At 37.8% G+C, this 15,271-nt stretch overlaps 1 protein-coding gene across 3 annotated transcripts in view; it reads right to left on the reverse strand.

Annotated features, from left to right (window-relative positions):
- espn (espin) overlaps positions 1–15,271 on the reverse strand; it is a 98,350-nt gene that overhangs the window by 51,843 nt on the left and 31,236 nt on the right. For all 3 annotated transcript variants that reach the window (XM_062054592.1, XM_062054591.1, XM_062054593.1), the window contains exons 3-4: positions 2,934–3,120; positions 2,642–2,824 (exon numbers count right to left, since the gene is read on the reverse strand). In XM_062054592.1, the coding sequence (XP_061910576.1) occupies positions 2,642–2,824; positions 2,934–3,120 (370 nt within the window). The remainder of the gene's footprint in view (positions 1–2,641; positions 2,825–2,933; positions 3,121–15,271) is intronic.

Here is a 15,271-nt window from a genome sequence, read left to right on the forward strand (position 1 = left end):
AGTGTGTATTCAGAGCGCATGTAGTCAGCGCTTCAGCGTGGAGCAGATAGATGTTTAGCAGGTGAGCATCAGGCAGCGGACTCTCCCCAAATGATAATAAACACCTCCCAGTCAACTACTAGTAACATCACTATGAGCCCGTTGACCTTCTAGAAATATAAACTGCAGCTCAGCTCACTCGCAGTCCTGGCTTGAGGTGAAGGCTAATTACCTCTCAGTTCCAGCCACATCGACCCCTTCTGAGCGCCTATTTTCAGCTGCTGGGAATATTGTAAACAAGAAAAGAACCAAACATGTAGACATGCTAACCTTTCTTCATTACAACTGTTAGTCACTCACTGGAATGAGTAGAATTGGTTATTGTGTACTGTGTTGGACTGGATGTTTATTTTGCACATTTTAAAAGCAATACTTAATGTTTACAGTGCTCCAGAATATTTAGATTGGCACTTTTTTGTATTGGATGTTTATCTTTATTTTTGCACATTTTAGCAAATAAGCAATACTTTCACTTTTGTTGAAATGTTTACACTGTTGTTACAGAATATTTTGTTTTGCACTTTTTTTGTACTGGATGTTTATCTTTATTTTTGCACATTTTAAAGTAAAATAAGCAATACTTTTACTTTTGAAATGCTTATACTATTGCAGAATATTAAGATTTGCACTGGATGTTGACTTTTATATTTGCACATTAAAAAGCAAATAAGCTACTTTTAATTTTGTTAAATGTTAAAAGTTTTAAATGTTTACATTGTTACAGAATATTTAGTCATGTTGTTGTCAATGTTGACTGAGTGGCCATACTTCTTTTTTTTTGTAAATAAAAGCCATGCCTTTTGAAAAAACGGGCCTACATTTATTTTTTCATCTTCATTTTGAATAAAAAAATAATCGGTAAAAGGAAAAATAATCTATAGATTAATCGAAAAAAATAATCTATAGATTAACCGATTAATCGAAAAAAATAATCTATAGATTAATCGATAGAAAAATAATCGTTAGCTGCAGCCTTAACAAAATATATCAACCACACAGACATGACTTTATGGTGTAAATGTGGAGCTTGCGAAGTCAGTGGCGACAGAAACAGCTGCACACGTTGTTACATCGATGCAAAGACTTTGTGTATTTGGCGAAGAGGACACCGCTCTAAGAGACTACGTCAAGTAAACATGCACTGGTATAAACCTAACCAAAATCAACTGGAAAAGACACCCGAGGACAGCTGGCCCCGACGGAAAACTGTCCATCGATTAAGTCACCATGATATTATTTGTGATACATGGAGCACACAGTGCTTGATATCACAGCAAAATACACGGCTGATCTCGTTGTGTGCAAACAAAACATGGGCTAATACTTTAGCGATAATTGGGTTGTCTATTCGTAGTAGTTCATATGGCTGTGCAGTGTTACCCATAAACTACCAAGATACCTGTGGCGGTGGGGGCGTGGTTATGGGCGTGGTTATGGGCGTGGTCATCATGACATCATCGAGTAATTTGCATAATTTACTACTAATTTTCTCTAAAAAGGCTCAAAAAATGTATACCTACTAATTAATAATAACAGTTTTGTTTTAAATGCCCATCCATCCATCCATCCATCCATCCATTTTACAATATAATTACAACACTTTATGTACATATTTATATACAGATTTGAACAATAAGTTATTCACTGAAATATATTTATTAATTGTGGTTCTTACAAAAAATATATCTTATAAAAATATAAAAGCTAAAAGGTCTCTTAAAGCTCTGCCCCTTTAATTAGTGCATACTAAATAATTTAACTTTAGCCTACTACTACAACCATATTATTTACCAGCAACATAAAGTGAAACAGAGGCAGAGGTGTCCTGCCACAGTCAGTAACAAATAAACAGAAAACAGTAGTGGTGGTAGATAGACACAAAGCTTCATCAAACATCTGATCCACTGAACAAAGAGCTCCAAAAATCTTGATCCTACACTTCTCTTTTGTAAAGTAAATCTGAACAGCCGATATGGGCATCTACATCAACTATATGATTTGCCTGAGAAGCTGGACAGGACAAAAAAAAAAATAAATGAATAAATAAACATATCTATTTGTGGCGGCCTTAATTCTTTCGTGGCGGGCCGCCACAAATAAATGAATGTGTGGGAAACACTGCTGTGCTTGTTTCTCAGTCAGTACCGAATGTGCTCCTATCACATTGTATTGTGAGTGAGAAGCAAGGCATTGTGTCTCGAAGCCAGAAAAGCAGTTTGTCGGTGGTAGCTCCTACAATAACAAGATCGCTATAGCTTGGTTGATATGCAAATCACTGCATGTAAATTAGGTGCTGTTGACGATTTTTGGATGTTTTATAGAGGGCTATATAGATTAAATAGATGACTTCCTGTTACCTGCTTTGTTGACTGCCTCTTGCTAGCAGTTTTTCACTATTTAGAGCACACAGAAAAGAGAAAGACGTGTGTTCTGATCTCACATAAGTATTGTGAATAATGGGGGAAAATAAAAAAAAGTGCAGTTACCCCTTAAGACCTGCAGTTACATTAATGCACCGTTAAACTCTAACACACCTATACTGGACTAGTTTTTTAAGTCAACTTTATAATTACATAAGAAAAGGTAATAGAGAAATGCTCACCTCCAGTTCGCCGTTCTCTGCAGCGTCATGAAGAGGGGTCCCTCCCCAGTTGTCAGTGACTATTTCGCCGCCGTGCAGCAGCAACCAGCTGAGAACTTTTGCATGACCGCGACTGGCAGCAAAGTGCATGGCTGTGGCCCCATCGCCATCCTTGTCCATCAGGCTGATCTCTGTGAAACTCATCTGCATGAACAGTTGCGAAAAAGACATGAAACTCTCGACTTTAATATATACATTTTGTCTTGTAATACTCGGATAACTTCATCAAAAGAAGACATGGACCATTCCATACCAGCCAGACAATGACAGTATTGTGGCCCATCTGGGAAGCAGCATGCAGGGGTGTCATCCCATCATTGGCCCTTATGAGTGGATCAGCTCCACAGTCTTTGACCAGGTACTGGATCACCTCCAAATGGCCCTCCTGGCAGGCCAGGTAGAGCGGTGTGGCACCATTCTTAGTTTGGGAGTTGACAAAACTATACATGACAGGACAACAACAACAAAACAAAAAAAATGTTACTGGTGCAGGCCAAATTGTAAAGCTAGCGGATGTACAGTATATTGCAGCTTTTCTTCTTTTTATCCATTGAACAGGAACAAGGGTAATGTTTAATTAAGCTTTTTAACATATTTAAATGAGTCAGTCCATCTACTTCAAGCAAACCACGATGGTGAGCAGTTTTGAGAGTTCAATTAAATTACTGGCTTTTCGGAAATTAAATCAAAGCATGACATTTTTTTTGTTTGTTCTTTTTTAAGCAATGAGACATACTTTTCTCATCATCTATTGAAGCTTCTGGTTTGCAGTATTGTGCAACATTTAGAACAAACTTTAACTAATGGGAGCCTTAGATCCACCTGAGAATCAGCCTCTACAGCAGGGGTGTCAAACGTACGGCCCGAGGGCCGGATCAGGCCCGCTAACAGGTTTTATCCGGCCCGCGGGATGAGTTTGCTAAGTAAAAAAATTAACCTGAAATTTTTGAATGAAAAAAACAGCTGTTCTAAATGTGTCCACTGGATGTCGCAATAGCAATTCTTCGCATATTTGTAGATGATGCTACATATGTACAAAATAAACCACATGATGTTAGTGCATCAGTCGAGGAAAATTATCAAACTACATAAATAACATACCGTAATTTGATTTTGATATCATTTTTGTATCCTGATAAATTGAAAATTAACACCAATGAGCTGACTGATGAACATTATCTCATAATTTATTCAGAAAATATAAATAACGAAAAAAATAGAATACTATTAACCGCAACATGTAAGTGTAAAAAAACATTATGATTTGTACAATTTCAGAATGTTCTATTTTTAAACAAAGAAAATAATCTTAAATTGTCTTTATTTTTAAGTTATCGTGCCGTGATTTTACCAGTCCGGCCCACATGGGAGTAGATTTTTCTCCATGTGGCCCCAGATCTAAAATGAGTTTGACACCCTTGCTCTACAGTGAACATTTTTTTTTGGTAAATTTTTTTGTCAGAGTTGCACATTTCAGAACCAAATGGGCAACATATAAATGTGCACCGCAGACAACACATGTTCTCTTTTACAATGTTTTTTTTTTTTTAGAATTCTGCTAACCATCCTATTCACTATTTTTCTATGTCAAAATTACTGCTACTTAAAACAAAGATGGTGGATTTGTACTGTATAATTTACATCATATTTATTATTTTACAATCATTACATCCACCCAGCCATCCATTTTCTGCTGCTTGTCCCTTTCAGGGGCTGGAGCCTATCCCAGCTGCACTCGGGCGGAAAGCAGGGTACACCCTGGACAAGTCACCACCTCTTTGCAGGGCCAACACAGATAGACAACATTCACACTCCCATTCACACACTAGGGCCAATTTAGTGTTGCCAATAAGCTTATCCCCAAGTGCATGTCTTTGGAGGTGGGAGAAAGCCGGAGTACCTGGAAAGGACCCACACAGTCTTGGGGAGAACATGCAAACTCCACACAGAAAGACCCTGAGCCCGGTAATCGAACCTAGAACCTTCTTATTGTGAGGCACAAGCTTCACCGTGCTGCATCATCACATCATTTAATAATAATATGCAAGGCAGGCTTTTGCACATAGTGTTTACCTTTCATTTAGTTTTAATATACTGTTAGGACATTGAATCAGTCATTGTCTCTGACATATAAGGTGCTCAATGGGTTTGTTGAATTTGAGACCCAAAACTCAGGGATCACTAACTGGCAGTCCAAGTCTGGACACTAATGCCGTCCATTACGGACCTGGGACTAGAATCAATTAATTATTGAAGCAGTTCTATTTTGACTGGAGCAGCTTTTATAGACTTTATTGTAATGATTCATCCGATCTGGAAATACTCTGACTAATTGCATATGATTTAAACAAGCCCACGTGACATTGCTCAGTAGGGATGTTCCGATCAAGGTTATAACTGCTGCCAATTCCGATATCGATCATCCATGAATGAGATCAGTTGTGCCGATCACATGATTTCAAAATCTATTTATGGTGAGTGCCATTGACAGTTTAATCTCAGGGCATTCAATTGATCGCAACTGGACTGTTTGGTTTGTCTTAGAAGACGTTTTGCCTCTCATCCAAGTAGGCTTCATCAGTTCATGCTCAGAGACTTAGTTTGGTCTAACCTAGTCTAGTGACTGGTGCCAAAACCCCAAATATTTTTGGTTTGTCACCAGTCGCTGATCTGACCAATCTAAGTCTCTGAGCATGAACTGATGAAGCCTATTGGATGAGAGACCTAACGTCTTCTCCCCGACAAACCAAACAGTCCATTTGATCGATTGAATGCCCTGAGATTACAATGACCTGGATGAATGACGACATCCATAGACACCATTGACAGTTAAACAATATCAACAAAATATTTAAACTAGTTCCGTATTCTCTTTTATGACATACAATTGTTGGAGCAAAAAAAAAGTCAATAGGGTACAATAGTTAAATAAAATCAAAAACTATTATCTGCTACTCATTTATATCCTTGGGTTTTCGCCCTCAAAGTCAACCTGTGTCCAAGGAATTATTCCCAGAGTTTGTAAACATTAACAAAAACAACAAAAAATTATCTTGAGAAATTGAAAATATCGATCTGATCACTCTAATATCGATCATAATCTAATACCACCCTCAATATCGACACCACCAATTTATCGATCGATACGATCCTCTTCTTACGGTTGTGTACTGACTGCGACAATTCTGACGCACCAACAGTTGTTGTTATATTATTTTCTCTCAAGACTCTTATTAATCTACTTGTTAATTTCATGGTAATATCTGCTTACTTTCCGCTGCAAAGCGTTTCCATCTGCACTTCTTAAAGTTTACTAAGCTCCTTTTTCTTGATGTTATTTCAAGCTAGGTTAGCTTAGCTCTTAGGTCTGCCTTTCTCTCAGTGAGCAACATATTTAGCCTCGTCCTCCAGTGATAAAAATTATTGATATTAATAAGAATCAGCATTTGTGATGGCCGATAACATACTTTCTCACGAAAATCATCTGATAACGATTGGTTGCAGATCAATCAGCACATCCCTATTCGTCATCCAATCAAATCTGTGCATTCCTGGTGGTAAACATGGTAACTCTAAGTGCAGAGGCAGACGAGAGAGAAGCGAAACGAGTGATATCCACGGAAATTGGAAAGAAAAAGGTTGAGACTTGCGCAGAAGGACAGATACGACTGAGTGTTAGAGTCTTGCCCTGACCACCGGTCGCGGTCGACGGGTGGAGAGACAGGACAGCGACAAGTCGGAGACAACAGAATGATAAATACACACCTCTTTAGAAAAAGTTCAGTGGACAGCAAAAAAGTGCTTTCAACTAGGGATGTCCGATAATATCGGCCTGCCGATATTATCGGCTGATAAATGCGTTAAAATGTAATATCGGAAATTATCGGTATCGGTTTTTTTATAATCGGTATCGTGTTTTTTTTTTTTTTTTTTTTTTTTAATTAAATCAACATAAAAAACACAAGATACACTTACAATTAATGCACCAACCCAAAAAACCTCCCTCCTCATTCACACAAAAGGGTTGTTTCTTTCTGTTATTAATATTCTGGTTCCTACATTATATATCAATATATATCAATACAGTCTGCAAGGGATACAGTCCGTAAGCACACATGATTGTGCGTGCTGCTGGTCCACTAATAGTACTAACCTTTAACAGTTAATTTTACTCATTTTCATTAATTACTAGTTTCTATGTAACTGTTTTTATATTGTTTTAGTTTCTTTTTTATTCAAGAAAATGTTTTTAATTTATTTATCTTATTTTATTTTATAATTTTTTTTTAAAAGTACCTTATCTTCACCATACCTGGTTGTCCAAATTAGACATAATAATGTGTTAATTCCACGACTGTATATATCGGTTGATATCGGTATCGGTTGATATCGGTATCGGTAATTAAAGAGTTGGGACAATATCGGATATCGGCAAAAAGCCATTATCGGACATCCCTACTTACAACCTAAAACGTATAAACTCATTTATGCTCATTCTTTCCTTTGGAAGTACAAAAATATGTTGTCTCTTGTTCAGAGATGATGGCTTTAATAAAACATTGCAATCCATCCATTTTCTACTGTGAGGGTGCAGCGAGGGGGGGGGGGGGGGGGCTGAAGCCTATGTAACATTAAATAATGACACAAAGCACAAAGTTTTGGCCAAACATACACACACATGTCTGAACTGATTTTACAAAAAATAGGCACTTGCAAACCCTAATAAAACACCTAAACTGATCTATAAAGCAGGTGTTCACAATACTAATTTAGTCTGGCCTAATAGCAATTTGTAGCCTGCAAAGTTTTTTTGTTTTTGGGGCTTTGCAGAAAATGTTCTCTAATTGAATTTTAGTTGAAGACCCCTGTCCTACCCCATTGTGCACTACCTTTCTCAGTACCCGATCATCTGAATGAGATGCTACATACGAGTCATTCTGTGTCCAGACACTCTTATGTCAGCAATGGTCTTGAGACCAAACAAACATCAGTGAAGACTTTGGGATTCAAATGATCATGCAAAACTGTTGGACAGAGTCTGTAAAAACAAAGAGTAGCACCTTTTACCTCTTGTGCCAAGAACTCTAAATGTCTTACTCAAATCATTTCAATAGGATGTCCGAAGATGGACGGACCATCTCTAGACATAAAGTCAAAATTAGTCAGCGTGAGAAAACTATCACTATAATAGTCTAACTGAAATAGTAAGTAAATTAGTAAGTAAATTGTTTTTATAAAGCGTTTTTCACAGATAAAATCACAAAGAGCTGTACAAAACATAGGTAAAGTAAAACAACAATTCAATTGAAAACAACAGGGGCAACATCATACAAAGGATACCAAGTGGATTAAAAATTATAGTTAAAAGGTGCATCAACTAAAAGCTTTACTAAAAAGAGAAGTTTTCCAATGTTTCTTAAAAGTTTCAACACAGTCAAAATCACGAAGGGAGTGGTGCAAATTGTTCCAGAGCCTGGGAGCTATAGCCTGGAATGCCAGGTCTCCACGGATTTTAAAATGAGTTTTCGGGATCTTTAGAAGACCCTGGCCTGAAGACCGTATAAATACCATAAGCCAATAAAGGCTTGTGGTATTCTATTCTGTACGCTTAAAACATTTCAGATATATTTGTAAGTGCAGGTATTGAAAAAAGGTAGCTACTTTTTAAAATTAAAAATTTTAATTTCCCCTCGGGGATTAATAAAGTATTTCTGATTCTGATATCATGCAGTTCGCTAACAGTGATGCAGAGCCAAATCCCGCTCCCTTTCTTTTCCAAGGCCCCCAGCCAGGCATCCAAAGCAAAATCCCATACAGTGTGTCTACCTCTCCTTGTCCCACATGGGGGAGGTCAGGGAGTGACCGGGCACTTCCCCACTAAATCCTATAAAGTTGTGCTTTATCTGGACACTGACAAATGAGTAACGAGTCCCCTAAGAGGATTATCTCTCCAATGGCCTTGCCAGACTGGCTTTGTGCTTAAACATGGCTTGCCACCGGCGAAGGTGGACCCGAGTATGTGATGACGAACCACAGACCAGGTGAAGAAAATGAAAGGTGGTGCTTGACTCCCGTAGAGGCAAACCTGACCCGGCCGAGCTTTCCCTTGATTGGATGTAGCTCAAGGCCAACGCTCTACTGACTAAAGACCTTACATTAAAGCTACATGTGGCTTAGCATATGTGCTTGTCTAAATGTAATACACAAGGCTGCTTATGATTACTCATGTTCTATTCTGCCCTAGTCCTTCGTGGAACAGCTTAGTTTGCAACCAGTGATAAAAGAACAAACATCCAAAATAATTCAGTCTTGACACGTTTTGTTTTTGTTCAGCAGGGAAAGGTTGCACGTACAAAGAACAACCTCTTTAATATTTTAAAATGAGAGAATGAGGCATTGCGCTATTCTGTCATCAGGAAGTGAGCACACAGTTTAATTATTCACTAGTGTAACAAAAGTGAGATGAAATTGCTGGCACAACAAGACGAAGAACAAATGGAAACGCATGTACTGTAGTTTTCTTCAATTACAACTCTTGAGATTATGATCAGCCTTCATTTGTCACGAAGGTCCAAAGTGAAATAAACTGGACACCCGCCACTGAAGAAGTATTTTTAAGCAGGTGTGGATTTCAAAGCGCTGAGAAAGAGGTTAAGCCTTCTGTGACAATCCACAAGGAACAAGTCAAAGGAGAAAAACACTTTCTGAAGTGGTCATGAGTAATTTTACTCCAGTCATTTTCTAAGTAATTGATGTTATACTAATGGTCGATTTAACTGATATAGGATTGTTACTTTCTTAATGGCTTTTCCTGTATAAATAATGCAGCAGGTTGTGGAGACAAAACCATATATACTGCTCTAATTAGCAAAGTGCCCTTGAATTGAATAAAAACATTAACATTTGACTTGTATTTTCCAGTATAAAAATGAACGGATTACATGCAAGTCTTCTAAATGATGGCCTGACCCCGCTAACAGATTGCAGTATTGTATATCCGTCACTACAGTGCCTCATGTAGTGTCTATTGTACACACCGGCTATCAGTAGACTTCCAGCCTGTGAGCCTGCTGCTTTTAATTTACAAGGATTGAAAGGTGAACAAGCCACCAATTGAATTTGTTGTCGCATCTGTTTTACACCAAGGCTGTAAAAAAGATACAATTATAAAATCTCACACGAGAGCTCTTCACCTGTTAATATTTAGTCTGTGCAGTAGAAGGAAATGTATCAAAAAGTTGTACATTGTATCTGAAATCTCATGCTTTCAGTATCAGTCAAATACCAAAGGGTCAAAGTGACTTTTGCAAATATCCATTGACTGATAACACAATTTCCCACAATAATGCACGGAATTTTGTTGTTGGGAGTTGGAAGCCCGGTACTCTCAGGCCATGTCTTGAAAAAATAGACGGCATCTCTGCCAAGATTCAACTGTTAACGAAGTTGTTGGTTTGAATGTGAGACTCTGGTTCCTGGAGAAGGATGTACGTAATTCAATATGTACAGTCAAATAAAGCAATAACATTTGCAAACCGTAAAACATTTTTGGTGAAATCCTACTAATAAACCAACAATCAACAGCAGAGTTGTCGAAGTGAGGATGTTGTACCCTGGGCTTTGGTTAAGTTTTAAAAAAATGTCTGCCATTTAAGTTATGTAAGTTGTACAAAGGACGTCAAAAATGTGAATATAAAACAAATATAGCCATTAAAGTGCAATAATTAGGTTGCTTAAATCAAATTAAGAATGTCTAAGACTGCCTACACCCCCTTATCAAAAAACAAAATGGTTCTTTCCGCCTGGATAGCGGCAAACCTTTGGACACTTCACTCAACACGGATGTCATAACCTCACCTTTAAGCATTCCCACAAAGTACCAACATTTTGGAAGAAGTAGGAGGTGATAGGAGAAAGTATGATACATCTATCTGTGGCAGATAAGGAGGAAGTTATGTAAAAGATTCACTTCTGCTTCTCCTTGCACATAACTGTGATGCGTTCAAGGACCCTCAATTACAGTTAGAAACACGGGTTTTAAAGACAGGGGGAAGCTTACCCTCCAAGAGATGCACTAATACTAATGTAATCGTATTTATAATGATGTATTGTTAATTACTGATGATCATATGTGTATCAGCTAATGTTTGCTTTACACTCTGAAGTAAAGGAAAACTTGACAGATTTATAATCGTAGTTAAGTGAATAACTATAATGATTGAATAATGATTATTTAAATTCATATTCTTGCCACTTTATATTGAATTTGCTGGCAAATTTTTGTAATTGTTTCATTTATTCACCCCAAACAGAACTAAGTGTTTTAGGGGGGTTTATCCAGATATGTTAACCCCATCTTTAAGTAAGAAAGTACGGTAAGTACATTTTATTTATAAAGCACTTTTCACAGATAAAATCACAAAGCGCTGTACAAAACATAGGTGAAGTAAAACAACAATTCAATTAAATCAACAGGGGCAACATAATACAAATGATACAAAGTGGATTAAACATTATAGTTAACTTTACTAAAAAGAGAAGTTTTCAAATGATTCTTAAAAAGTTTCAACACAGTCAAGATCACAGAGGGACTGGTGCAAATTGTTCCAAAGTCTAGGAGCTATGGCCTGGCATGCCAGGTCTCCACGGGTTTTAAAACGAGTTAAAGGCCTACTGAAAGCCACTACTACCGACCACGCAGTCTGATAGTTTATATATCAATGATGAAATCTTAACATTGCAACACATGCCAATACGGCCGGGTTAACTTATAAAGTGACATTTTAAATTTCCCGCAAAATATCCTGCTGAAAACGTCTCGGTATGATGACGTTTGCGCGTGACGTCAAGGATCGTAGCGGACATTTTGGGACAACATTGTGGCCAGCTATTAAGTCGTCTGTTTTCATCGCAAAATTCCACAGTATTCTGGACATCTGTGTTGGTGAATCTTTTGCAATTTGTTTAATGAACGATGAAGACAGCAAAGAAGAAAGCTGTAGGTGGGAAGCGGTGTATTAGCGGCCGGCTGCAGCAACACAAACACGTAGCGGCTACGCCGTAGCCGGTGTTTCATTGTTTACATTCCCGAAATATGACAGTCAAGCTTTACCATTGGCCTGTGGAGAACTGGGACAACAGAGACTCTTACCAGGAGGACTTTGAGTTGGATACGCGCTACCGTGAGTACGCAGCTGCGGCTTCCAAACATTTGATCGCTTGCCCGTACGTGCGTGCCGCTATGTGCATGTCATGTACGTAACTTTGGGGAAATATATGTGCTGTATGAACTTTGCGTAGGTGAACGGTACTTTGGGCTGTGGGATTGAGTGTGTTGTGCGGGGTGTTTGATTTGTATTGGCGGGTTATATGGACGGGAGGGGGGAGGTGTTTGTTATGCGGGATTAATTTGTGGCATATTAAATATAAGCCTGGTTGTGTTGTGGCTAATAGAGTATATATATGTCTTGTGTTTATTTACTGTTTTAGTCATTCCCAGCTGAATATCAGGTCCCACCTGCCTCTCACAGCATCTTCCCTATCTGAATCGCTTCCACTGCCTTCTAATCTTTCACTCTCACTTTCCTCATCCACAAATTTTTCATCCTCGCTCAAATTGATGGGGTAATCGTCGCTTTCTTGGTCCGAATCGCTCTCGCTGCTGGTGGCCATGATTGTAAACAATGTGCAGATGTGAGGAGCTCCACAACCTGTGACGTCACGCTACTTCCGCTACAGGCAAGGCTTTTTTATCAGCGACCAAAAGTTGCGAACTTTATCGTCGATGTTCTTTACTAAATCTTTTCAGCAAAAATATGGCAATATCGCGAAATGATCAAGTACGACACATAGAATGGACCTGCTATCCCCGTTTAAATAAGAACATCTCATTTCAGTAGGCCTTTAACGGGGGTGATATGGGCATTTTGACTGAAGTCTCTTTAGAGTTTAAAAAGTCAAAAACCTAATTAAAGTTTTTACATGCGTTGTAAAAAGCTGGTTTCAACCAAATCCAACCAATATTTAGTTTTTCAGTGCATATAAACATATCAAGCGTGTGTTTATGACGATGTTGAATTTAAAGTGAAAGTGGTCCTGTAGGAATCTCGTGGATCAGGGGCCCAGAATTTGGTGCTGGTCGACAGTTAGCATTACCTCTTGCTTTCAAGTTTGGCAGCTGTTACAAATGTTTCATAGATAATTAATTAAACTTTCTTTGATGCACACACAAAAAAAATCACAGGTTGAAACAATTCAGAAGCAGCTACAAGTGCTCAAAGCAGAGAGAATTTTCCATTACTGTTTGAAAAACTTGACATGTCTAAAGGGTCAACAGGAGTCCTTGGGTGGTAATGTTTTAGTGTTGTTTTTTTAATGTCAATTGGACTTAGCACACCAAATTTATGTCCGACCAGCTGCAAAATAAACCGTTTTTTGTTAATGTACGCTACGCTCTATTAGCTTGCTGCACCGATTTGTTTTCTGTCATTAGAGTGCCAGGTACTAAACTGATGATGTAACACAAGGATCATGTTATCCTCGCGATTTCTCAACTAGAACAAAAAGCGGCCAGCCATCCAATTACCTCTTAAAACTCACAGCTACAAATTTGCCTCTTGTAATAAATCCCGAGACAAGAATGCTTATCTCCTCGCTGCAAAGTTCCATGGTAAACAATGCCAGCGGCCAAGAGAAGCCTCGGCTATTCAAACGTATTTGTTTTCCTCATTATCTTATCGCGGGTTGGCGCTGCAGTGTGTCGCTGTGGAGATGGTGGCAAACAGTAAGAGTGGGAGGGGGAGAGGAGAGAATGGGGCCCGGCTATCAGAGAGCTACCGTGTCCGTGGGGCTCATTAAATTTTCAACAACTATGCACCTGCCTTGGGTGCCTTTTACTAAATATTGGAGCAGTTTATTGAAATGATGAAATGTACAAAGTGGTTTCATTTGAATACATTATTTTACGAGTTTAGTTTTGCAAATGTTTTAAATTCATCACGTTTGTCATATTGCAGTTGGTCATGCACATGCAGATCTCCATGCTTTATGTCCTCATATTATGATTAGTGTTTATCGTGTTCATAATTGCTATAAATGCATTAATAGACCTCTCTGTCTTAAAGGCCTACTGAAATGAAATGTTCTTATTTAAACGGGGATAGCAGATCCATTCTATGTGTCATACTTGATCATTTCGCGATATTGCCATATTTTTGCTGAAAGGATTTAGTAGAGAACATTGACGATAAAGTTTGCAACGTTTGGTCGCTGATAAAAAAAAGCCTTGCCTGTACCGGAAGTAGCGTGACGTCGCAGGTTAAAGGGCTCCTCACATTTCCCCATTGTTTACACCAGCAGCGAGAGCGATTCGGACCGAGAAAGCGACAATTACCCCATTAATTTGAGCGAGGATGAAAGATTTGTGGATGAGGAACGTGAGAGTGAAGGACTAAAGTGCAGTGCAGGACGTATCTTTTTTCGTTCTGACCGTAACTTAGTGTGGAATCCAATGAGCCCTTGTACCTTTCTCCTTTTTCTATTGTGGATCACGGATTTGTATTTTAAACCACCTCGGATACTATATGTCAAGTTCCACTTATTGACTCCGTAAAGGACACCAGGACAACTCGGATTTCCAATTGATCAACTTTATTTATCCAACTTTTTGGCTTTGTTGGTTTCTTTTCTGTTGATCTTCATTCAATCAGGTTGTTAACCTTCGAACACAAAGAAACAAATGGAAAAACAATATATGTACAGGTATTTACAAAAAGGTTCAAATTCAACTGACTCAAACAGGTATTATTTTTAAAGTTAAATTTGCAAACTTTTAAATACCATTGTTTAAACTTTTAAATTATCTAACATTACTTTTCAAAAGGACTCTAGACACTTAGATTAAATGCATGTGAATGCACTGTCAAATTAACCAGTTTCAGTGAAATGAAACAAGTAAATCAGAAAAGTAGTTTTAGTCACTTTAAAGAAGTCAAAATTAATTGATCATTTAATTTAATCAATCAATCGTTTAATTACTTAATCGTTCACTCAATTAATCATTTAACTAATCATGCAATTAAGTAATCAATCATGTAAATTCATTACCATGATGGAACTGAGTAAATCCACCAAACGGAGTAAAGGTAAGTAATTAGCTTAATTAATAAGGTAGCTTAATTAGTAAGGTAAGTATAAAGGTAAGTATAATTAGCTTAACTTTAAGCAAAAGTTTTAACATTTTTATCCTTCAACTTTGCTTTTATCTTTATTACTTTTAACTTTGAACCATAATCTTTGACTTTTTATCCCTTTAAATTGAGCTTATTTAACAATTCAATTAACTCAAGCTTTTTAATTATCAAACAGTAAGAAAATACCCAGATGCAATCAATGCTCAAGGTTGGAGTAAATTTGCTGTGGTTCAAACTAAAAACAATTTAAGACAGGTAAGTAAACCAACATGTCAAGGTGAGTTTTAACAAATAAGCATTTCAGCATATTGCAAAGTGGGTATATTCACCGACCATTGGTGTGTTGGAAGTCTTTTAAAGATGGATCTTGTAGATTTTTGCGTCTTGCCGCTCTGCTTGC

The sequence above is a fragment of the Entelurus aequoreus genome, linkage group LG07, assembly GCF_033978785.1.
Source record: "Entelurus aequoreus isolate RoL-2023_Sb linkage group LG07, RoL_Eaeq_v1.1, whole genome shotgun sequence".
Classification (NCBI taxonomy): domain Eukaryota; kingdom Metazoa; phylum Chordata; class Actinopteri; order Syngnathiformes; family Syngnathidae; genus Entelurus; species Entelurus aequoreus.